The sequence below is a fragment of the Poecilia mexicana genome, unplaced genomic scaffold (genome assembly GCF_051168715.1).
Source record: "Poecilia mexicana isolate PSO_F unplaced genomic scaffold, ASM5116871v1 scaffold_14, whole genome shotgun sequence".
Taxonomy (NCBI): domain Eukaryota; kingdom Metazoa; phylum Chordata; class Actinopteri; order Cyprinodontiformes; family Poeciliidae; genus Poecilia; species Poecilia mexicana.
This window is the reverse complement of record NW_028263383.1, coordinates 23,174,969-23,199,585: the sequence shown is the minus strand read 5'-3', so window position 1 is coordinate 23,199,585 and position 24,617 is coordinate 23,174,969. Positions and strand designations below refer to the sequence as shown.

Below are 24,617 nucleotides of genomic sequence, written 5' to 3'. Positions count from 1 at the left end.
GTATGGGCCGAATCTTCCTTTAAACTTGAGGTTCTGCAATAACTTCTATTTACAGCTGCTCACCTCCAGCCCAGATCCCGTCAGCAGCAGTTTTAACCCGCCTGGTAGTAACGGTAAGGAGAATCAGAGGGAACAGAGAGCAGGTGGTACCAGGTGGTACCGGGGCTTGGAGGTGTGTCGCGACTCGCGGTGACAGTTGCAGTATCGTGTCTTATATCAGGATGTCTGATATAAAGACAGACATTCTTTATATCAGTCGGTGGGACCGACTCAGACTACCTGTAGCAAACAGGGCATTTAAAAGGTGTTGGTACTTATAATCTTATCTACCAATCTGAGATTGAAGAACTGTTATTAAATTGGAGGTCCAGCGTGAAATTTACAGAAGAGCCATGTTTAATCCGTATTTTATGTGAAACAAAAAATTATTTTCGAGGAAGGATGCTGCAGCATCTTTCCTTATAAATGTGAGAGATTTCTGACTCAGGGCAGACTTTACACCCTCCCCCCCTCCACACACACACACACACACACACACACACACACACACACACACACACACACACACACACACACACACACACACCCACACACACACACACACACACACACACACACACACACACACACACACACACAGAGAGAGAGACAGAGAGAGAAAGAGAGAGAGGGAGAGACAGAGAGGCAGGCAGCTGAAAGTGTTAGGAACCTTCCTCAGACCTCTCCCACGGCACAGCATGTTGGCTCTTGCCAGACGATTCTGCAACTTGATTTTTCACACACTGCGTTGAGCTGAATAAGAGAAGGTTGACGGCTTGTTAAAGTTTTAAAGAGGTTAGTTTGCGATTACAGAGGAAGTGCAGTGGAATCCGGAAAGGTTTTTTTTTTTTTTTGCATGAAAATGACTTGGCGTCCATCATTTCAAGGTTAGAGACAGTAATCATGATGTTCCAATGCATGTTGTTAGCACGCGTTTTTCTGGGAACAGATCGTGAAAGAGGCTAGTTGGCGGTTTTTTGTGGGCAAAATTCCGTCCCAGAGATGAAAGAGAAATCTAAAAACGCCGCAAAGACGCGGAGAGAAAGAGAGAATGGGGAGTTTTATGAGCTGGCAAAACTGCTTCCTCTGCCGGCGGCCATCACCTCCCAACTGGACAAGGCCTCCATCATCCGGCTGACCAGCAGCTATCTGAGGATGAGAGCTTTCTTCACAGACGGTAAGAGATTTTTGCCAATTCAGGAACTATAGAAGGCCTTACAGTTAAAGTCAGTTCAAAGCATGTGGTATCTATTCTTTCTCCAAAAAAATATCGAAACTATAATAATAATAATAATAATAATAATAATAATAATAATAATAATAATAATAATAAAAACATAAAATGCTAAAAACGTTCATTTTGCTCGAACTAGACAACGTCGCTTTCCGGTTCTTTATACTCATGATGATCATTAAAAACTGCTCTAATTAATTATTTTTTTTACAGTTTTACAGTATAAATCTGCATCATTGATTGTATTTCATAATGCAGTAATAACATAAACTCGAGTCTTATGATTTTTGTACATTTATTTTATTAGAATGTTTTTTAGTATTTTATAATTCTATGCAAACTAAACTATGTTTAGCTTCCATTATAGGCTAGGTTTACTACTTCTAGTATTTTGTTTTTACTAATATTCGTCAATAGTAATAATAAAGAAACAATAATAACATCAACATCAATAATAATAAACGCATTACAATTCATCATCATCCATCATCTTCTTCTTCTTATTATTATTATTGTTATTATTCATAATAATAATAATAATAATAATAATAATAATAATAATAATAATAATAATAATAATAATTTTACCCTAACCCTTACTATTATTGTTAATGTTAATTATTTAAGTTTATAACTATATCTCGCCCGTTGATAGCTGGAGATAGGCACCGGCACTCCTCCCGAACCCAATGGGATAAGGGTGTAAGAAAATGCAGCAAGAATCTAGAAGGTCTTGGGTTTGAGTCTCTTAAAGACATTATTTAGCTAATTGGTGCTATTCTAGAGAATAAAAAAGTTTCTGCATATTTATTCTGGAGTCTGGCAACTCCCGTTTGGATCATATCATATGTAGCAGCCCAATCAGCTGATGGGCATTCATAAACTCAGTGGGGATGTGAATATTCACAGTAGGCAGTTCAGTGTTTGGAATGAAGATACATTACCTAATGGCCACATGTCCAGACTTGCACTATCCAATTAAATCCATATTAAGTGATTAATGAAGCAGTTTCTTTTTTAGAAGTTCTGATCCAAAGACGACTACTGCCTTGTCAGAATTTACAAGAGATTTATGGAATAATTTTTCAGTATGTTTACAGAAGCAATTTTCTAAACCTTAAAGGCTTAAAAATGTATATCATTTGTATTTGCATATATATATAGATTTACCGTTCATTTCTGAAGTCTATTCAATTTTGAAGCCAGGAATTGTATAATCCATTTTTGTATATTATTGATCTGTACCTTTACATCATAAATGGAGCCTTCTTTATTATTTCAAGGTCAGGGACTAGCTTACAGAACTCCCTCATATTCACTTCTTCACCCCAAACAGAAAATCCCCTTCATTCTTTATTTTAATCATCCTTTCAGCAACAGTTGCTGAACTTATTTCATCGACTGGTTCATAGGTGTGGTCAGTTGAAAAGTGTGTGATTTCAAAGGCAAAATAAAAAGACTGAGATGGTCTTTGTGTTTAAAGTAGAGAAATTTGGTCAGTGCTTAGCAAATCTGGCCATGCAAGTCTGGGTTGCTGTTACATTAACAGATTGAGAGCTTTTATTTGTGGAGAATGTTAACAGTAAACCTGCACAATATTATAATAGTGGATGTACTGGTAGCAAAAAACTGCTTGGACAACAGTAGATATTAGCCATTTAGCTGTATCTGATATTAAAGTTCTCAATGCCAGTAATGTATTTGATAACACTTGTTTATGTATCTATACATATTATACACAGGTACATATATAATTTGAAATATCTTTACATCTTTGTGTCCATCATGTAGGTATGAGCGGATGGAGCAATTTGCCAAGTTTGGGTCTGAACATCTTGACCAAAGACCTGAGCTCCCACCTTTTACAAGTAAGTACATTGTCTTTTACTTTCTACTGCTGTTGTTTGAATATCCTCCTGACTACCAGGAAAAAAAATATTGTCCAATCACCATTTTTTTTAAATCCCACATTCTTCGTAAGGTAATAAAAGGTTTTATGCACTTACTTTGTCTCGTCCCATAGAATGTGTTATTACTGATGAACACAATTTTTATGTATTAGAAAAAGATACGAACAAAAGTCCCACCCCTTCATATGTGGTATCATTGAAAAGCCCTAAATGTCCTCTCCAGATACCAAAAGGAATTAATTCAGTAGAATGCAGGGGGTGGGAGATATTCAAGTTTAGAAATGTCCTCTACAGAGGACAAAAATGAACTACTGGTAGTCAGGAGGTTAAGACATGTTGTAGGGTTTTGAATTAAAGTAATGCTTTGTACTCAGTTAGTTTTAATGCTTTCCATAGGCTGCGTATATCTTTTCTAACAGAAGGTAAACATCTATTATTAAGTTGAACTAAGCTGTCAAGTTTGAAAAAAATGAATTTAACCTTTGCTCTACTTGTCATCCCAAGGATCAGGTATAAAACCTAAGGGAAACTTCTCCAGACTGTTGCACCTTGACTGTAGAATGAGCTATCTTTGTTTTTATGTAATCTTCAAAATCTTTATTCATTTAAATAGCAGCTAAAGACATTCTTATGTAAGTCACTCTCTTTGCCTTTAATTTACGTTTTGCTCAATCATGATTGGATCTTTGTGAAGAACTGTGATTTTTATATGTGAAAATTTTAACTGTGAAAAAGGTTTGCAGCAAAATGCTGGAAAAGTGCATTTGGGTTATGCAATGATCAAAGCACCCTGCAAACCCATTTCTGAATGGCTCAGAAAAAGAGAAGGCATTCAGACTTAAATTTGATTGAGGTGCTGTGGTAGAACTGCAAACTGGTAATGCATACTTCAAAACTAACAATGTGGTTGAATTAAAGCAATTCTGCAAAGAAAGTGGACCAAAATTCCCCCACACCAATGACAGTTATCCCAAAACAGCAGATGACGGTTGTTGAAAGTTTAGGAGGCAATTATTTTTCTCACAAGGTGGTTAGGTCATCATTTAATTTTCCTCCCGTGAAAATTAAATGATGATTTGAAACTTGCTTATTTTATCTGCATAGCTATGTTTTTCTGGAATTAAAATGCATGTGATGATTTGAAACAAAAAACTTGGGAAAAAAGCAAAAACTGCAGACATCTCTTTCTCACAATACAAATAGGATTACATTTAAGTGAAAACTGCTGTATGATATAGTAGGCTTTCATGGGTAGAGACTTTATTACCAAGGTACAAATCGGTAAACATTTTACTATCTACTTGTGATAAAAAAGCCCTGTCAACAGTGTGTTGCCATGACTTTCCCCAGGTTATTCACCATCTGATTGTTTCAAAATATGACCAGTGTCCTATTACTTTCAAAATGCAAACATTCCCGCATTAATGATGGCTTCTATTGCTGCTAAGTTCTGTGCATGAGTCATTACATTTTGGGGTAATGTTTTTGATTACAGAAATAGGAACCAATATCTGTGCCTTTGAAACACAATATTAGCTCATGATTACTGTGCTGCACTGTGGGACTATTGACTTAAATGTAATTCCGTATATACACAGCGTATAAGCCATGTTCATACAGATATTCTAAAATGCTGTAGAACCTTTTGCTTTGACAGGTGATAAGTACTTTCTCAAAAGCAAAACTATAAATCTTTCTTGCTGATGGAAAATGGCACGGATCTTGTCATTGTGCTTTTCAGACGCTAGATGGCTTTCTGTTTGTTGTTGCATCTGATGGGAAAATCATGTACATCTCCGAAACAGCATCTGTCCACCTCGGCTTGTCCCAGGTAGGACCCTAGCTCAGATCTGTGGATTTTTTCTTGTATGATACAATTCATTCAATTAATAAAAAAAAAAAAAAACAAAAAAAAAACTGTTTTTTGCCAGGTTTGTCCCATTGAGATTGATGGGACAAGCTACTACAATATTTATAAGGATTACTTTGAGTAGCTTACATTTTGTGTCTGTAAGCACTTGATTTGGATTGATCTGTTAGTGTTTAGTTGTGACAATGAACACTACACAGCCTAGAAGAAATACTAACTGCTGCAAATATGCATGTTGCAGGTTGAGCTAACAGGAAACAGTATATTTGAATACATCCACCCATCAGACCATGACGAGATGACAACAGTACTAAGTTTTCAACAGCCACCTCACCATCACTTCTGTCCAGGTACCTCAAGCTCTCACAATTTAGGTTGTTCTAAAGTGTTTTTAATGTTCTCATTTTAATGAATAATAATAATTCAAGATATTACAACACTTAAACTAGATGAGAGAAATCAAAATGGAAAATCCTTTCAATCTGCTGAGTGTGGGGCGACACACCTGTGACAACATGTGACTCAACCCTTTGGTTTCTATGCTTCAGAATACGAAGTTGAACGATCCTTCTTTTTGAGGATGAAATGTGTCCTTGCCAAAAGGAATGCAGGATTGACATGTGGGGGCTATAAGGTATGTGCAGCATTTTTTGTTTTATTCTAATTTGCGATTTCTCACAGCACTGATAACTTCAATATTACCTAGCGCTCTAACCTGTAAACTGTGCATAAAGCTCAGGGAACCTAAAAATCCCACAGCAAAAGAGGAGAGACACCAGTTTCAACACAACCAATAAAAGTATTTTTTTTTAAATCAAATGAAATTCAGTTTGTATGATGTGTGAAAAACCCCAATCAGTTTGTCATGTTCAGATTTTTAAAAGTTGAGTATGCAAATGTTGTATGTCCAGAAAAGCAGAAGAAACTAAACAAAAACATGCACTATCTGTGCAGGTTTTTAACCCTTTCATACAAAAGGGTTAAAATAAAGAGGGATTCTGTAAGCAAGCAACCATGTTCAGGCAGCCTGGGAACACTGAATCCAGAACCCTAAAGTGAACTTAACCTGCTTCAGGTTAAGTTCTATGGCGTCAAATTTATGTCATGAATCCACTTCAAAAATGTATTACACTCCTCGCGAGCACAATTCAGTTACCACAAGGTTGTTATAGTAATAAAACTAGCTAATAGTTAATAACTATTGCCTATTAATTTCAAATTGTGATTTTATTGGTTGTTATGTAATAAACACTATAAGATCTGTAATACAATGTGACTGCATTTTCCTCACATGGAAATGATGTCCTACATCCTACATGCGCTATGTATATGTATAAGGTGCAGAAAGGTTGAGGAAGAACCTTTGAATGAACTGTTTATTACAGAGCATAAATAATTTAAATTAATTAATTTTGATGAGTTGATAAATACGCTAACCAGTGGCGCAAAAAGTGGGTATGCAGAAGCGCATGCAACGCATAGGGACGTTGCACCAGAGGGGGCGTCAAAACCCCGTCTGGAGGGGGCGGCGCCCCGATGATGCTTTCGCATACACTTCACCGCGCCCTTACGCTCCTTCACCTTGCGCACATTAAATGTAAATGTAGCGAGTTTTACCTTTCATGTGTCTTCGTCTTGGGGGTGGGGGGTAGAGCGACTGTATGTTTTCTATTCACCCTTACGTACCTTCCTTTGGGGTGTGTGGGGGGGGGGGAGCGATTTATATTTTCGCATCCACCTGAATAATACGTAGTTGCGCCACTGACGCTAACATTGTTTCCCAGAATGCCTGCGACTCCCACAACTGTGCCACAAGATGCCAAGGATCAATCTGAATGTGGATCGTGTAGTTCGTAGTGAATTCAAATTGATGCCTCCATTGCACTGGGGAGTGTAATACATGATCGTGGTGGACTTTTGACGTAAATTTGATACCATAAAATCCAAACATCCTACTTCCTTGCTATGTTATGGATGGGAACATGGGTGGGCTGTGAGTGTGTCGGTTGACACTACGATGATGTCATTTTACCTGTGTACTTTAGGTGTCCAGTTTCTCTGAAATCTCTTGGCATAATGGTTTGATGCAAGTTGCCCCATTGACACTGTATGTGCTCTTACGCCATAATTGATAAAAAATATTTGGATCTTAAGATTTGACCATGGAATTATGGATTTGCTACCACTATGGTTTCGTCGCAGATTCTACCAATCACATCACTTCCTTGCATGTATGGCTTGACCCAGCCAAAAAAAAAAAAAAGAAGAAAAAGGGGAGAAACCATGCAGGATCTGCAAATGGAGACTCTGGCTGGGGATGACTGGGAAAAACCTGTCAGCCATGCCACACCTGTGGAGAAGTTAAAACTCCTCTACATATATATATCAGTAACGTGCGGTCAGGGTAGGCAGGTGAGGCAGAGCCTCACCTGTCATCATGGAAGAATAGTAATAAAATCATTTATATTGCTATTTTCACCCTGTGATTTGTACTATAAAGTATCTATTTTTTTTTACTTAGCTTAACCAATTCTGAGTAGAAAAGACATGGCGAGGATAGACTTGGCTTTGGATGAACGGATATTTTTGTGCAGAATTAGCGGTGCATGGATTTCATTGATAAGTAAAGGTAAGACAGCAATAAGACGTTTTTGTTTAGTTTTTTTTTAATGAAATATGCGTTTTGCGGGCTACAGTTTGTATGTCTAAATAATTCAGTAAAGTAGCGGTAGCTAATCTACCACAGCAATTATTTATTAATAAAACATTAAGCCTAAAACGTACTACAACGACATACTGAATATTCTGTTATGTGTGCAAATTTCTTGAATGTTTTTTTGGTGTTAAATCCTAAAACATGAAGTGGCATTGTTGTCAGTTGCTATGGCAACTAGTCTGCGTGCAGCGTGGAGAATACCTCTTTCCCTTTGCTGTGGATCATAGCACGAAATTACCTACATTTCAATGTTTCACTGAGTTAACGCGGCTATAGATGACATATAAAAGATTAGTCTTTTTGCCTCCCAGCGTTGTATGCCTGCGAGAAATTTCCGTACATCCAATAACATTCATGGTGTCTAGCCCCAGTCTCACTCCAGCTGCTTCATCTGCAAAAAGCAAACATCCTGAAGTTCATCACCATTTCTCACCCATCTTTTCACTATTATTCCTTTACATTCTGTCCATTGGCAACCATAAAATTATCAGACAGACCTGACAGTATCCAGTTTACTTTTGGAACCCAGTCATGATGGACTTAACTACATAGGGGACACAGAGACTGATATAATAAATGTTAATCCCAGAATGCATAACAATCAAAAGATAAATATGCTTTTAATTAAATCTACATTTCTGCATTTATTTTTTTATACACTAACATAAAGTCATCTGAATTGAGAAAAGTTTTCAAAACCTTTGTCATTTGTGTTTGTTATAATGTAAAGCACTTTGAAATGCCTTGCTGCTGAAATGTGCTATACAAATAAAATTTGATTGATTGATTTATTACTATGATCTACTTATTGAGCAAGCAAAGATTTTGTCCACTGTTCTGAAATAAATTGGCTTTTCAACAGTATTCTTAATGACTTTCTTAAACTGACTGTCAGAAATACTGGGCTACTACATCCTCTATTTTGTAAAAAAAAAAAAAAAAAAAAAGGGGGTACAAATGTGCAATAATTTGCACATTTGTACCCCTTTTAAATCTTTTTTTCAATTTGTTTTGAAGGTTCATTAAATTACTTCATCTCATCCAAAGAGCCCCACAAGCAATATGAAATAATTTTCTGTGTCCTTGTCAACAAGGACACAAGATGATAGGTATTTTCTTAAACTACATAAAAAAGAACCACAGACGTTTATTAGTTTTCAACCAAGCTTTTGCAAAAGGAGAGGACATAGCAAACCACTTCTACAAGCTGTTCGGGGTCTGCTTTACTGCATCTGGTACAGGGTGCTTCGAATCTGTGCAGAGTATGATGAAATTGCAAGACTATCAAGGCATTCTGGAGAGAAATGTACTGTTAATGTCAGAAAGCGAGGTTCCAGTCACAGGGCTAGAAGACCACAATGGTCATATTGAAGACCATTGTGGGCTTTTCAGTCATTAAGAGACCTCCAACCATGTTGTCCTTGTGTGTATATGAAGTACCATGGGATAGTAGAACTGTCATGCTGTTTTCTAGGTGATCCATTGCAGTGGCTACCTAAAACTCAGTCTACACAGGACTGAGATGACGTTGTATGAATGCTGTTATCAGATTGTGGGTTTGGTGGGAGTCGGCCATTCCCTGCCCCCAAGTGGGATCACTGAGATCAAACTTCACAGCAACATGTTTATGTTTCGGGCAAACCTGGACTTAAAACTCATCTTTTTGGACATAAGGTAGGAGACACATTTGCTGCTTCCTGAAGAATCTCACCCAGACATGTAAAAATATGTTCTTTATATAGCTGTTTTCAAATATTGGCTGTTGCTAACCACTTCACTGCAGACCTTTGCTTTTGAGATAAGTGTCTAACTTGTGTCCTCTACTGTGCTGGAGCCAGCGTTGCTGAGCTGACAGGCTTTGAGCCTCAAGATCTTATTGAGAAAACCCTCTACCACCATGTTCACACATGTGATGTTCTACACCTACGCTATGCACACCATTTATGTGAGTTTTCTAAATCTCTGGGAATATTTTCAGTTAATTTGCAATTAAGTAAGGAATATGAAAAGACCTCTAAAACTCTAAAAATAACTATAAAAATAGAAACTCTAAAAATAAAATGGACAATTGGTGATTCCACTGCAATAACATTTTCCTTTACCCCACAGAATGCCTAAGTTTCACAGTCTTTAAGACATCCTAGTTTAACTTTTATTTTGTGGTTGTCTCTCAGTTTAAAATCCTTCACATTACATATTGTACAAGTGATTGGTATTTTTGAATGTTAAAGTTCAAACCCAGCCACTCATGCTCATCAACAGTGATTTTTGAAACAGACTTTTAGGTTTATAGTAACATAGCAGTCAGTTTCCACTAGTTTACCAATGATAGTTATCTGAAAACCAAGGTGCTAAGCTTACTTCCCAGTTGCACCAAAGTGCTGTATTATTAACTAGTTAGCAGAAGTAAAACATGGAAGGTCCACCAGACCCTGAAAGATTTTACTAATTTTGTCTGATTATGGTCTTTGTGTTCTTTTAGTACTTATTAAAGGACAAGTGACAACAAAGTATTACCGCATGTTAGTAAAACATGGAGGCTGGGTGTGGGTGCAAAGCTATGCAACCGTTGTCCACAACAGCCGATCTTCCAGACCTCACTGCGTGGTCAGTGTGAACTACGTTCTCACGTGAGTTTGTGTCTTAGTGGCTTATCTGATATTCTCCATGAAGAATAAATGATAAGCCAGTTTAAAGCCTGAACGTCTGTATTTTTTTTTCCCCCACAGAGACACTGAGTGCCAGGAACTGCAGTTATCTGAAGACCAAGTTGCCAAGCTTACTTCACAGTTTGTCTTGAGTCAGGACAACCACAAACAGCTGAGAACTAAAGACGTACAGCAGAGGACCAAACTCAGATCAGCTCCATACACCTAGGTGGCTTTTCTTTTTTTGCTCATTTGTTTTTCTGCCTATTTTTTTTTTTTTCAACTTAAGTGACCAGATGAACCTCTTACATTTTTATTTATTTTGTGATTAAATCCTAATAAGATTGTGACTAATTTAAAATAGTGCTTCTAATGTCAAAGAAGGTTGCAATTTTTTTATTATGAGACAAGCCTATGGAAGAAAACTGGAGTTATGTAGGAAGGCAGGGCCTTACATTTATATTTATTCTAGCAAGTAGAGAAACATCTGTTTTTCAACAAACAGGTAACATTTAGGTATATTTGTTGAAGAAAAGTCTCACATCACAGCAACATAGTTGAACACAAAATTATGAAACCCAACTAAATAATTTGCCAACATGGGTTTGTTGATGTCTAGCAGGAGGTCACTAGGCTCCTCCAGCCAGTTATCTCCAGTTTCTCCCCATGGAAGAGGCACTGGAAAGAGAGATCCAAGAATCTAATTGACACCGTCTACTGAAAGAAAATATCTGCTTTGACAAATGAAGCAGATCAGGTTTCCTGCAGCCCTGAATACAGTCTGAATGTCCAATATCCCTACAAACACCTACATGTGAATTCCCATTGCTGACTTTCTCATTCAGTTCCCTCTTCTCAACTGCCTCATCCACTCATTGGCTCTTTGGGCTTTAAAAGGCCTAGTGAGAACTCTGCAGCCTCCAACAAACACGTGATGTTCACAGATTTAAAGAATCCTTAGAAGTACTATCTAGATCTATCCATTTCCTATACACCCTTGTCCCTTAGTGGGGTCAGGAGGGCTGCTGGTGCCTATCTCCAGTTAACATTTTGGGTGAGAGGCGGGGTCTTATACTAATAATTTTGTAATTTTGTATACAGGCTTTAAAATCCAGACCCACCTTCCAATATATTTTCTTTTGGTATTATCACAAGACAAAACAAGAAAGAAATCATTTAATATAGGCCAATCGGAAACTGACCTTACTTCAAAGGTCAGTTTGGTATTGGTGTCCAAAGTTATTGGAGGAAGTTTGATAGACATTGCTGGCAATATTTTCCAACTAATTCTTCCTAAATAATAATAAAAAAAAATATTGCAAATTTTCACTTAAACTGATAACTACACAGCTTTAGAAATATGACTGGAGCTAGTGTCGGTGTTGTCTTCTGTTATTTTTAGATAATCAAGCCTGTTAATGTTTAAGGATCCTAAAAGAGCACTTACATGCTGTACACATATTGGTCTTAACACATAATTCTTTACTAACTCACTGCCTGCATTTTTTAACCTTTCAAATTGTTTTTTTTTTTCCAGAACCTGGGCCGTCAGCAGATGTAGGTACTTAGAAGATTACCTCAGTAGTAGGTAATCAGCCTGCTCTCAGCTGTCTGAAGGACAAGTCAAAGGATCATTGCAGTACATGGAGGGGGTTTTGTCTACGTCACTGACTCCATTTATTGAGAAAACAAAGAATTTAAGGCTCAGAGTCAAACAGAATAGTGGACTTTGAGATGGTCTGACCCAAAGCTGCTTTTATCTCAGTGTGAAGTCTGATATCAAATAAGCATCGTATTGCATCATTTATACTCTGCCAGTTTCCATGGTGCTGGAGAAAAACTGTTGTGTACAGAAGCAAGTGCTCTACAGCCAGCAATGGAAAGAAAAAATCAATGGTTCATCTGCCATAATCAGAAATGATCCACCAGGGCGGATGGTCATTTTGTAATTCTTCAGAACAGAACTGTGGAATGCATGTTTACATGCATTTAATTTCTTGGGTTTCAAGGAAAATAAAATGCAGGGTCTACATATCTCTCTACGTGTTGATCAAGAATAAATAGCTAGAATAAATAAGCTCTTGTTTTAGTGGGTAGTGAGAATATTGTAGTGTTTAAAACGGTTCAGAATGTTACATCATTTTAATTTAAATAAATTACTACTTTATAGTCCCATACACTGCAAGTAAAAGGCAAGATGAAAATTCACAGAATACAAGCAAAGTACAGAATCTAAAAACAATTACATGGCATTTAGTTAAAAGGAGCAAAATATGAATATAAAACTCTAAAAGCTAAGATTATCAGATATCTGGCCTGACATGATTCTAGTGGTTGGAAAAAGGAATCAGCTCTGCTCCGATACTTCAGCTGAACAGCTGGTTAGCACCGGGATCATGTTCAGGTTTGACTAAGGCTGCAATACAACAAAGTGCTAGGAGTTATAGTGCTAATTACTAAAAGGTTATTGAGAGCAAAAAGGCTAAGCTTATGTAAATCCAGTGTGAGGAATAACAAACCACAGGTCAAAGTACACCCTGGTGGACCCGGAAAATAGTTCCACAGAAGAGACTGTCGTGTCCCCGTCTTTGGGTCAGTTTTTGACATTTTAAAAAAACAAACACACCACGAATTAATTAAAACCTCATATTTTGCACCTTGCAAACAAGTTACCCGGGTGTGTTGATCCAAAAAGAAAAAAATAAAGTCAGCTAATTAAGTTAAAAGAATCTTCACCTATTTTGGATTGAGTGTTGTTTTACCAGGCAACTTACATAATACAGTGTTCATGGTTGTATGTCAAAATATTGAAATAGATCGATTATGATATTCTCCGGCTGCTGTGTAATAAATATTTACCCAAATCTTTAAAGGTTTGTGTTCCTTTTGATGTTCAATGTTCAAAATAAAAGCTTTTGAATAGACTTCAAAAATATGTAGCATAAATGTTTTATTGAGATTATTTTCTACAATTTGACTATTGTATTGACACTGTTAAAGACCCAGAAACTATGAAGAACACAGACACATCCGGACAAGGAGGAAAAAATAATATACATGAAGATTTCATGTTGATTCTGCCATGTCAGTGCAATCCTTCAGTGTCTTTAAGTGTAAGAAGCAAAGGACAATTTATGACTGCAACTAAACCCAAAACTGTAAAAAAAAAAAAAAGAACCCCAAGTAGTATGTTTTGCTATTACTCTAATAATATCCCCCTTTCTTCTACTGAGCTCTTCCTTTTTATGTAAGCAAAGAGGAGATGACAGTAAGTTATGTCCAAAACTGCTGCCTCAACATCCATAGATCTGTCTGTCTGGGTGAGTGATAAAAGGATTTGCTTTAAATTGGAAGACTGGGTTTAGTACGCCATCAGAGGTCGGTGGTCAAAAATGGATCTCCCATTTTCCCAAATGACTAAAACATCTGGGGTTAAATATCTGATGCTGTTTTCTATTGAGAGCTGTGAAAACTGCTGTGATCAGGTATGCGTCTAGAACAGGACACACAATTATCTGAAAAACCTTTATTTAGCTTTTGGTCATCACAGCACATGCTGCATTATTTATTGTTACTGTGCAACAATAACAAACGAGAATCAACCCATTTAAGAAAAGGAGGATTCTTCTTCCAGAATTTACTGCAAAAATAACAGACTGGCTACATTTGTTGGTTTTACCTAGTAAAATTAAAAATTTGAAACACAACAGTGACCCAGACAATATTTGTATTGTCAGCCAACAAATGACTGGGACCCCAGGTAAACATGTAATTTAATTGTGTTTATTTTGTTCAAATGGAAAAGCATTTAGAAATAACCATTTTAACAAAATCCCCACAATAGTGGCATAGTCTTTAAATATATAAATGTGAAATTTTTGTAGGTATTCTTTACTTTTTGAATGTTGATCCAAATATCTAAAATGTTTTAATAAGTAATCCATTACTTCATGTTCCCATGACGAGGAAGGAAAGTGCTCACTTTTGCTAAAAAAAAAAAAAAGGAAATGGAAACTCATCATGCACAGATGTGTGCTGATCATCATTGTTCAGGCAGTGACTGTAAGAGAGGAACAACTTACCTGAAGTTCTTTTCTCCAGTAAGAGTAATAACAGAGATCTGAACAAGGATCAGCAAGGCAACGTAAGTAACATTTCATTTTAACCTTTCTTTCAAAACTTGGTGGTGCTTTCTTTCAAAAGTGGTGCCTGTAATTGTGGAGAGTGCTGTATGAAGCTGCTTGTTCCTGTAAATGTAAGTCAGCATAGTTTAAGGAGTAGCAACAGATTTGTGTAAAATAATAGTATTTTAGCAACCATTCACTCTGTTTCATTTCAGGGGATATATGATTGGATCAGAGACAGAGATTGTTTTTATTGCATCTTTTACAAGATGCTACATTGCACCAAAAGTGCAATGTTGTTGAGGGCAGAATTTTTACTTCTCACAGAATGACATCCAATTTGATGACCTACCCTCCCTCCCCCCAACCTGGAAGTGTTTGTGGTTCTCAAACACTTCCAGCATTTTTAGGTTGCTCAAAAACCAACTTTTTGGACAATGCTCAGTGTCAGTTGAAGCCAATTTCTTTCTGCAGGTTTCAGCTGATGAAATACTAAAAAAGACAAAAATAAGCCACCACAGTTATCCATAAAAAAGTTCAGGTTATGGTCCAACTATTTTTGGTCACTCTAAAAACTAAAACAGTTTACAAAGTAGTCCTTCCAAACAGGAAGCAAATGTAAGAAGGTTTAGCAAATTCATTATATAACTGGAGCATATATGGATTTTGTCAGATGTCAAAAAAAACCCTGTTGGCTTTCAAATATTACTCGACCAAACCTTCTCTTTCACACTGAACGATGGTGTTGCTTCAGAGTAGAAAGTTATTAGGAATAAAAGCAGCTTATCCTAGCGCTGCTTCATGACCACAAGGTTCTTCAACATGTCAAACGAGTTTCCATCAGGCTCCACAGAGACCATTCCTTCCTCTTTACTGCACACTTGCAGAAAGCCGTTGTCATCCAGACCAACCACCTGTGCTTCTGGTCCTTCCTCACTCCATAGACGGACCTGAGTCCCACTGTGGCCAAAGCAAAGACAGTTTAAAGCCAGCATGTTCTTATCAGGTTCCAAAATCCTATTCAAACTATGTCTGAATTTCATGTTTTCAAAGTAATCAGTTTTACTTAAAAATGCAGGATCAATAACATTTCAACACTGATTGATTTCAACAAGAACACAGGAAACATCACTTGATCAACTGTTTTAAGGTGAGTCAATGCAAAAGACACACGTTACTGCACCCAGTAGATTTCAGAAGTATGACATGGTTTAATACTTATCTTATTAACTGGGAACACTGAGTTCTATCATATTTGTTCTTTTGTTGCCAACAAATGAGCTACTGCTAATGATCCTGTGTAGAGTGAAGTGGATTTGAATAACTGTTATTGTTTGACAGTATTGCTTCTGGCACAAACCAGCATAATTCTTTTTTCTTCAGAAAGATTATCTGATTTTTTTTTTTTTTTTTTTTTACATATGTCTAGAGTGTTTGAAAAGGTCATATCTTGTTCTGCTTGATAATATCTGCATCAGAGGAGTTTCTGGAACTACTACACTTACCACACTTACACATCTTTCTTTCCCCTCTCCCCCTCCATAAAATTTTAAACATTGAGAGGAGCTGGAGTTCTGCTTTGAGATGTTCCAGGCAAAATAGTGCTATTGGAAAGAAGTTTTGTGTAGCTGCTCATGTATGATGGCTATCTAACTTTTCTCAGTAAGGAATATTGAGAATAAAGCAGTAGAGGCAGTAGTTTGAAGCACACACCTGTGAAGCCATCTTTTATAGTAAGTAGGCAGAAAAGCGTCTGGGCCTCTTTGCTGGAAACTGGTGATGAACATTTCGAGGCAGTTCATAGTGAGAGCGATGACCTGAGAGCAGCTGAGGGGCTCCAGGCTGCAGTCGTTCTGTGTGTTGTACTGCTGGATCAGGTCATTAATGCATACTGTGGGGTTGCTGTTTGTCACATTAAAGCCACATCCTAGAGGCAAATGTTAAAGAGGAAAAAGGGGGAAAAAACGAGAGGAGGGAAGTGGTGTGTTATGATGTCTCTAGAGAGGGCGTGTTACAATAGCCATAGACTATGTTGCTAACGCCCTGGGTTGTTACCTATAAGCAGATGAAAAGTTGATCCTACAAAAGTCGATGTTACCAGAACTCCTCCAAGCTTTATCAGGTTACTGTAGTAGATATCATTGGGCCACTTCACCCTCAGGTCTATTTCCTGATGAATATTAAAACATGGTTAAAGTTAGTAAAAGAGTACTTTTGTTAGGAATTCCCATTGCTCATGTTTTGCAGTACACAAAAAAGGATTTGTAATTGTATGTATTTACTCAAAATTCATGGCAGTAAAAAATACAAAGAACTATAAGAATTTGATGCAATGTAAATAATGAAATTATGCTTGTGGTGTCTTTTTTTACTTCATGTTACATTGGAATAAAATTTTAGATTTCTGTGATTTAATAACTTACAATGTGGTTTTTCAGAGTTAAGTCACATTTTTCTTTGCATTTTTTGAGAAAAACATTAGCACTATTTGCAAACAAAACAAATTTTTCAACCTTTGTCACATTACATTATATTTTTCACCATTAATAGTGGAGAAAAAGTGTAATCTGAGGTATGTTGGTCAGATTTTATCTGAGAGATTTCAGTTTGTTCATGTGAACGATAAATCCTCCTCACAATCCAGGGTTAGTTGTGGAGTACCATAGGGTTCTGTGCTTGGACCAATTCTTTTTACTGTACATATTCTTCCAGTTAGTAAAATTATCAGAGCATGGGATGAATTCCCACTGTTATGCTGATGAAACACAGCTATATTTAATCATAAATCCTGACTATTTGTGTCAGTTTGGAATTGACATAAAAACCTGGATGACAAAAGTTTCTGCTTTTAAATTTTGTCAAGACAGAAGTTGCTCTCTTTGATTGGGGGCAATGGCCTACATCTGTCTCTTGTCTTTGGCAAAACAATAGACAGGAAGCCTCACTTCTGTCAGTCTGCCAAAGGGCAGCTGGAGCTATAATATAGCTTACCATCGTCAGCACATGTGAATGTGTGTGAATGACTATGGCTGTATAATTAAATCGATTCTACGATATGTAGCGATATTTTTCCCCCTTGAAAGGTATTGATTTTTCATATGCGAGTATCGATCCATTAACCCATAGGGGTTCCATAGGCTTATACGTCTTTTTTACATGTCTGATTTGTGACGGCGTAGCAGCAATACTCCGCCTCCCCCGGTCTCATTTTCAACTTGTGCATATTATAAACTACACACCAATTTTTAAATTGTGTTAATAGGCCAAGTAAAACCAGAGTTACTGTATGCTAAATTAAGTAAACCGTATTTTTCCGAATGTCAGAGAAATGTCAAAAAATAGCTTTTCCGGTTATGTGAAAGGGAGTGAGCTTCCAAACGTAAAAAAGGAAACGCAACATTATATTCCTTTGGTTTAAGAATTCTCAAATCTTCAACAAATAACAATGGGCTGTATTTTGTTGCTAAGAAACGAAGTAAAGTTGCTCAAGTTATGGTGAAAGAGAAGCGGAATGGAGTAGCGGCAAAAGCGGTGAGATCGCGAAATTAATGCAAAGTTTGGATATTGGAATGATCGGTGGCATCCACTTCGTAATTTGTTTTAGCTTAGTGGTTTCTGTTCTGTACATAAAGGAAAAATGAACGCGCAGCAGGCAGTGGTGCTCTGTTTGGAGCTGGAAGACGAAGAGGGGAGACCCGCAGCAGGAGTCTGGGCACAGTGAGGATTGCCATGACGATGAAGGCAGATAGGTCATTCTTATTAGCAACTGACAAAGAGTATCAGAGACTGAGAGTACGATGAGATCCTGGCAGTCTGAGAGGCAGCTACTACTCAGAGAACCAAGCAGGGAAATGGCGGCCCTGCGCAGCTACAAGGAGTCGATCACTACGAGGTGAGGCAGAGCCACTCCCCCAGCAGCTAGTGGTAAGCGGCTTACAGCCACGACTAACTCCGGGAGTCAAGGTGGAAAAGCCTTTTTCCCATAGTCCAAAAGACTTTATTTTACCTCCCTACCCCAATCAGAGCCAGGTATTGTGTAGTTGATGCTTTTAATCAGTTTTCAGTTAATTAAATCCAACTGAAAATTGATTATATCCAAGTCTATGGAACACAAAACGTCACCAAAATCACTCTGTCCCTCTAAAATCTTTCAGAAAATCATAAAAGTATATCGAAGCGTATCGATTGCCGAATATCGTGATATATATCGTATCGTGAACAGAATATTGTGTATCATATCGTGCGATTATTGTATCACTACACCCCTAATGTAGACCCTTTGGGGTCCTCTGGACAAGATAAAGGATTATGCAAATACAGACAATTTACTATTTACCACTAGTTTTTCACCCAACACTGTTACATGATTTAGGATCAAAATTAAGTTTTAAGCTGTCCACTTACAAGCCATGACATTTTGAACACAACTACATTTGGCATTGTACAGCTGGATAAAGGCAAGTCATGAAAGTAAAGTAAGATTACAGTTTCCATTGAACTGAGGTAGAAATTGTGCTTATTTGTTGATTTCGTCATTGAGCAAAATTTATTAGAATTAGGAAACTTTATTGTGTCAAATATTAACATTAGGTAAAATGTAATCAACTATGATTAATTAATTATGAAATCTTTGATTAATTTGATAACTTCATTAAATTGTGCCCCACTGTTACTTTTTTGCCATCAAAATTGTCTCAATTCAGCTATTTGCCTTATGACAATAGCTTGAACATACATTGTATAATATCATTTGTAGGTATGTGATGATATTGTTGGATTATGTTTTCCTTTGTGTATTTTATTGATTATTACTTATTTCGACTCTTAAATGTTCTTAAGCTTTCTATCCTCATCTTGATGTGCTAGTGGTCTGCTCAAGTTAAATAGTTAAGAGTCATATGGTGTACATTGTCCCTTTTTAAATAAAGTCAAAGTGTGACTATTGCTGTTACCATGCTACGTATTATGTTATTCATGTAAAAAAATATTTTTTTAGCTCATTGTGTTTTGCAGAGGCATCACAGTCAAACAGAACTTCACGCTATACACCAATCCATTAATGTAAGTGTTAGAAGAGATGAGCTGAGGGTGTGTTCAAGCCTGATATACCTGATATCCAGGAAGTGTGCGAACAGCTTCCACGATGGCTAAAGCAGCCAAATGTTGCAGGAAAGGAATTCTTTGACCAAGCTTGGAGTTCAACTCAACTTGGACCCCAACTGTGAACATTGCACAGCCTAGTGGGCTGAGCCAAGCATTTCTTCCTCGGCCTGAAAAAGCAAGAAAATTTACGTATTTCAAAACACAGTGTAAAAGGTGTTTTTGCATGTTTAGCACTAACCTCTTCCTAGTGTTTGTCGAGCAGCTACTGCTACCAAACCAGTGTTCTTTGGTAAGTGCAGCATCATCCTGTGAGAAACCAGTGAATAATTGTGGTTATTAGGATATCTGACTTCATGACACCTTCAATTAACTATTTATGCTTCTTTTGTTTTGCTTTATTTTGAAGACATCTTGGAAATTTTATTTCTATCATAACAAAACTTAACACTATTTTTAATTTTGATTTGTATAATAATAAACATACAATGAAGGTAAGTAGTTGCTGACACCAAAGTGTAGCTACTGAAGAATTGTCACTGTGAGGGATTTACCCCCTCCCTAACAGGCGCTGTTTTTTGTACTTCTATATTGTAATTTATCTGGTAAATGTATTTTTTGTTTTTTGTTTGGAGGAAGTAACTGACTTTATTTTATATTTTGTTAATCATTCTCTCTTCTCTTTGAGGTCACCTGGTCATGTGTTGCCATGGAAGCGCACCCATGAGCAGTGCTGACAAAGTGTTTTCAATCAGCCTCACTGGGAAAATCCATTGTTTGAGAGGGAGTGGAGATGTTTTTGGATTTTGTTTGGGCCCAGATTGTTTTTGTTTTAGTTTTGAAGTTGTTAGTTGTAATTATGTAAATGGTTTTCTAGGAATATAGTTAAGTACAATTGTGACTTTTTTCTATCTGGAAATGTAACTGTTGTCTCCACCCCTTAATTAGTCCTGGTAGGAGCCAATCCTTTAAAAGCCAGGTGTTTTAGATCAAGGGTGTTTCTCTACCTTGTTGTTTGAATGCCTGTTATGCTGTGAACTGGATGGTAAAGTTTGAAGGACTGCATAAAGAAAAATTCAGAGCTCTGCAATTTCTGGATCCTGTCTGATTTTTGATCGCAAACCACCAACCAACACCAACACCAAAAAATACACAAGAGGCTGATGCTGAACTGCAGATTTAACCTCACTAATGTGCATAGTTTATCAAATTAAAGAAAAAATGTAAATACAATCTCATATTTCCAAATGGGATTAAGGCAAATACAATCTATTGGTGAGCAAAGACCAAGAGAGCCATAGCCTTTTAGGTCATTATTATGATTAGGTTGGTTGATCAATTTAAGACTGGTCCAAGTAAAGCTCACTCCGCAGATGAGTCTAATCAAAAGACCAGATGATGCTTCAGCCTATCAGCCTTTAGAGGCTGATAGGCTTTCTATAACAAAACTTCAGAAAATAGGAAACATTAATTTTTGTGTGTGTATTTGGAACATATATAGACCAATAAATGTCAACTTAGAGTAGAGGCTAAGAAGTTATCATTATACTTAACAGCAGGTCAAATAATTCATTAAAATGTCATGACATTATCTATACTATATGCAGTAAGATTAGCTAACAGTCCATTGGAAGCAAATAAGTATACATCAATGGCATGTTCACAAGAAAGTATTATGACACAGAAGTGTTGTTTAAATTGAAGGTGGCGTGTCCTGCAAGGGTTGTGGGGGTGGGGCGGTAGGCTGAACACATAGCTGCAGAAGGAAGGAAGATGAAAAAGTGAAAGCAGAAATTAGTCTGAGGGTTTAAAATAGCTCTTCTTTGAATCGTTATATCTGTGGGATTTTAGCGAGTTCAAGCTTGGCTTAAATGCAGCCAGGAGTTGATTCTCTAGGAACTGCTTCCACATTTCGGACACTGTCATAAAAAGGTCTAACTTACAATTTCAGATGATTGCTTTTTCCATCAGAAAATACCTTAAAACAAGATTTCCTTTCATAAGCACATTTACATCGATTATTCAGATCAATAAAGAACAATCTAATCCATAAATGTGATTAAATAAAATAATCCTGTTTACTGAGGAACAGCTACAATTAGAATTTTCTAATGGAAGTGATCTGTGGGAGATGGCTGCTCCACTACTACGGGGAAGCTGAGGTACTGATAAATGGCCTTCATTTATTTTGGATATACGAATATACCTTGCATGGCAGTGGACTTACAATGTAATATCACCCATTGAAATGCAATGTGTGCCTCAGTATTTTTATCACACCAAACAAAAAGATGCATGCAATTCAAACTGAATGGTGGAACTCCAACTTGAAAAGCCTTGTTTAATTGGCTAAAGAGGAGTTTTTTTGCACTAAGTCGCACATTTACAGAATGCAGATGCCTTCTATTCATAAAGACACATGCACAAAGCTTGAATGACTGAGGGATTCATTTGTGCAGCTATTTATGGACATGTGTGATTCTCTACATTTTCTCCACCTTGGGAATCAATTCAAACCTATTTAGAGTTCATCTGCTGATTTGCTGATCCCATTTTCTTTTTCAGTGAGAATGAAAGTGCACCTTAATATTTACATGTATTTTCTGCACACAGACTGATCGCATTTACGTCTACATGTGACAAAAACAGAGGAAATGTACTGTTTACATGGCAATTTCCCCCTCATTTTAGTTTTGTTATATTTATTTATTTTGTGTGTGTATGTGTCTTACTTTATTGTATGGGGATAAATGTGGTTCAGTTTCATTATTTAAGTGTAAACAATAAAAGATTAAAATCACGAAAACATTGAGTTTGATGCTCCTGAAATTAAACAACATTGCACAGAGTCAAATTTCAGTGTATTAAGTTCTGGTGCTTTGTAATTTGTTATTTTCCACAGAGAAAATTTCAGTGGCTGCTACACATTTTCACAGCAGGTAAAAAGCTGCATAAGTTTTGCATTAAACATCTTTTGAAAAGAAAGCTCTTTTTAAAAATATATTTTCATTCTGACTCCTGGGTTTTTGCAGCTTGAAAGATTTTTGCTGCTGCAATTATTTTTGGCCCACTTTTTATGTGTGAACTGCAACGAGTTAGCTCAAATCATACCCAAATTTTGCCCCCAAATTCCTGCTTTTCTAAGAATCTTTAAATGAAAAACACTTATTTGTTCTTATGGTTAAATGAAACGGCTGACTGCAAAAAGTCTAATCTAGGTGCTTTTTATTAACAATACTGTCTCTGTAATAAAATTATTTTAGCAAGAGCAATGGAGATATTTTGCCTTTTTGTGTTCAGCAATTTTTTTTTAAATTACGTTATCTTTCATATGCTTGGGTTAATATTGTGAAGGGCTGCATAGAGAAAAATTCAGAGCTCTGCAATTTCTGGATCCTGTCTGATTTTTGATCGCAAACCAACAGTCACCAACACCAAAAAATACCATGAGAATCTCTTTTACCAGATTCTCCTACTGGCCAATCTTTAATCTTCTAGAATTTATTTAATTGCTTACAATTTAGTTCAGAAGTCCAAGTGAGGGGACCACCAAAGACATTCAAAGGCCAGTGCCTGTAGAGACCACCAGACAGACTAGAGATGACCTTCCATAACAAGCAAGGCCCCTTTAAGCAAAGCTCCAAGATTGCCAGAGCTGGTTGGCCAAAGATGCTACACAAGTTGCTACAGTTAAGGAATCAAAATTCTTTATGGAAACCTTTAAGAAAACAACACAAATAAAAAAAACAAGCATTTTGTGTTAAAACAAAACCTTTCTTTTCCACAATTAAACTGATTCTGGGTTGATAGAAAACATAGCTTTTAAACACAAGATTTGTTCTCAAAGTAAGCAATCCTGCCTAAAAAAGTCAGTTTTTGTGTAGATCACATACAAAACAGATTTGTAAAAGGGACCTCATTGATTTCTTAGCAGTTTGAGTAGAAGTCAGCAGTGCAAGTGTTGCTCCAGGCATAAGGATCAAATTTAGCAGAGCAGGAAAAGAATTATTATACTCTGTGGATGTGCCAAGTGCTCTCTCTGCTAAATAAATATTTCTACCTCAACTCAGTACCAGCAGCATCTATTTATTGCAGTAAATATTTTACATTATTTCAACAACTATATAACTGGAGTTTTCAATCCATATCACAAATAAAAAAACAAAGCATATTAATAGAAACACTTTATAAAGACTAGGCATAATTACCAGAAAACCACACACGTCTTATAAAGTATATATAAGCTGATACTTAGAGACATGCTGAAGCTACAATTAGCTGGCTGGCATGAGCTAGAAGCTCTGGTGCTAATTGACCAATCAGATGGTTTGTTGAAGAGGAGTACTTACTGTTATTTCAACAGTCTTTTTGTCTCGATAACCTAAAGATGCTCATGTCAATTTATGAGCATTGTAGAAATAACATGCTCATTGTCTAAGGTGTCTATCATGACAGAACCTTAATGAGATAAACAGGCCAAATCAACCAACACATTACCACTATGTACTTATTACTAATGTAATCTTTATTGTGCAGAGATCATTGGAGCAGAGGTTGAGCACAAGGAAGTGCACCAGAAATGCAGAAATACATGAAACATGCTAATTCCATAAAAGGATAAACTTTTGTCTGATTTAGCCAAGAGATGCATGTTAAAACTTTTTCTTGAAGGCCCTGAACAATGCACATAACTTATTTTATTTATGTAAAATTAAAAAAAAAAATTTGTAGAATTGCATAAATTCTAAGATTTTTCTTATAATGACATCATAAGGAGCTTGATTTAGTCAGGATTCTTTGAGAATACGAGTCCTGCATGTTTTATATTTCGTCTAAAATGGAATCAAATCAATACAAACCAATCATCTCATCTGCAGATAAAATAAGGCTTCTCAAAAAAAGCTCTCTGATGACAGAATTTAAAAAGTCACATATCATCTAAAAAAATGTCAAAATCGAAAGAAAAATTAGTAACA

At 36.7% G+C, this 24,617-nt stretch overlaps 2 protein-coding genes across 2 annotated transcripts in view; one reads left to right on the top strand and one right to left on the bottom strand.

The window, feature by feature from the left end:
* Positions 1 to 516: 516 nt before the first annotated feature.
* Positions 517 to 11,163, top strand: sim2 (SIM bHLH transcription factor 2). The gene is given in 10 exon segments (XM_088012370.1): positions 517 to 1,216; positions 3,065 to 3,141; positions 4,925 to 5,035; positions 5,295 to 5,403; positions 5,602 to 5,687; positions 9,244 to 9,443; positions 9,608 to 9,714; positions 10,252 to 10,399; positions 10,499 to 10,646; positions 11,037 to 11,163. Coding segments are annotated over 10 exon segments (1,263 nt in total). The 5' UTR covers positions 517 to 1,041; the 3' UTR covers positions 11,139 to 11,163.
* Positions 11,164 to 13,350: 2,187 nt separating this feature from the next.
* The window catches only part of hlcs (holocarboxylase synthetase (biotin-(proprionyl-CoA-carboxylase (ATP-hydrolysing)) ligase)), a 36,611-nt gene continuing 25,344 nt past the window's right edge, over positions 13,351 to 24,617 (bottom strand). Inside the window, exons 7-11 of the mRNA XM_088012369.1 lie at positions 19,883 to 19,950; positions 19,651 to 19,811; positions 16,597 to 16,711; positions 16,255 to 16,468; positions 13,351 to 15,501 (exon numbers count right to left, since the gene is read on the bottom strand). Of these exons, the coding sequence (XP_087868495.1) occupies positions 15,330 to 15,501; positions 16,255 to 16,468; positions 16,597 to 16,711; positions 19,651 to 19,811; positions 19,883 to 19,950 (730 nt within the window). The 3' untranslated portion in view covers positions 13,351 to 15,329. The remainder of the gene's footprint in view (positions 15,502 to 16,254; positions 16,469 to 16,596; positions 16,712 to 19,650; positions 19,812 to 19,882; positions 19,951 to 24,617) is intronic.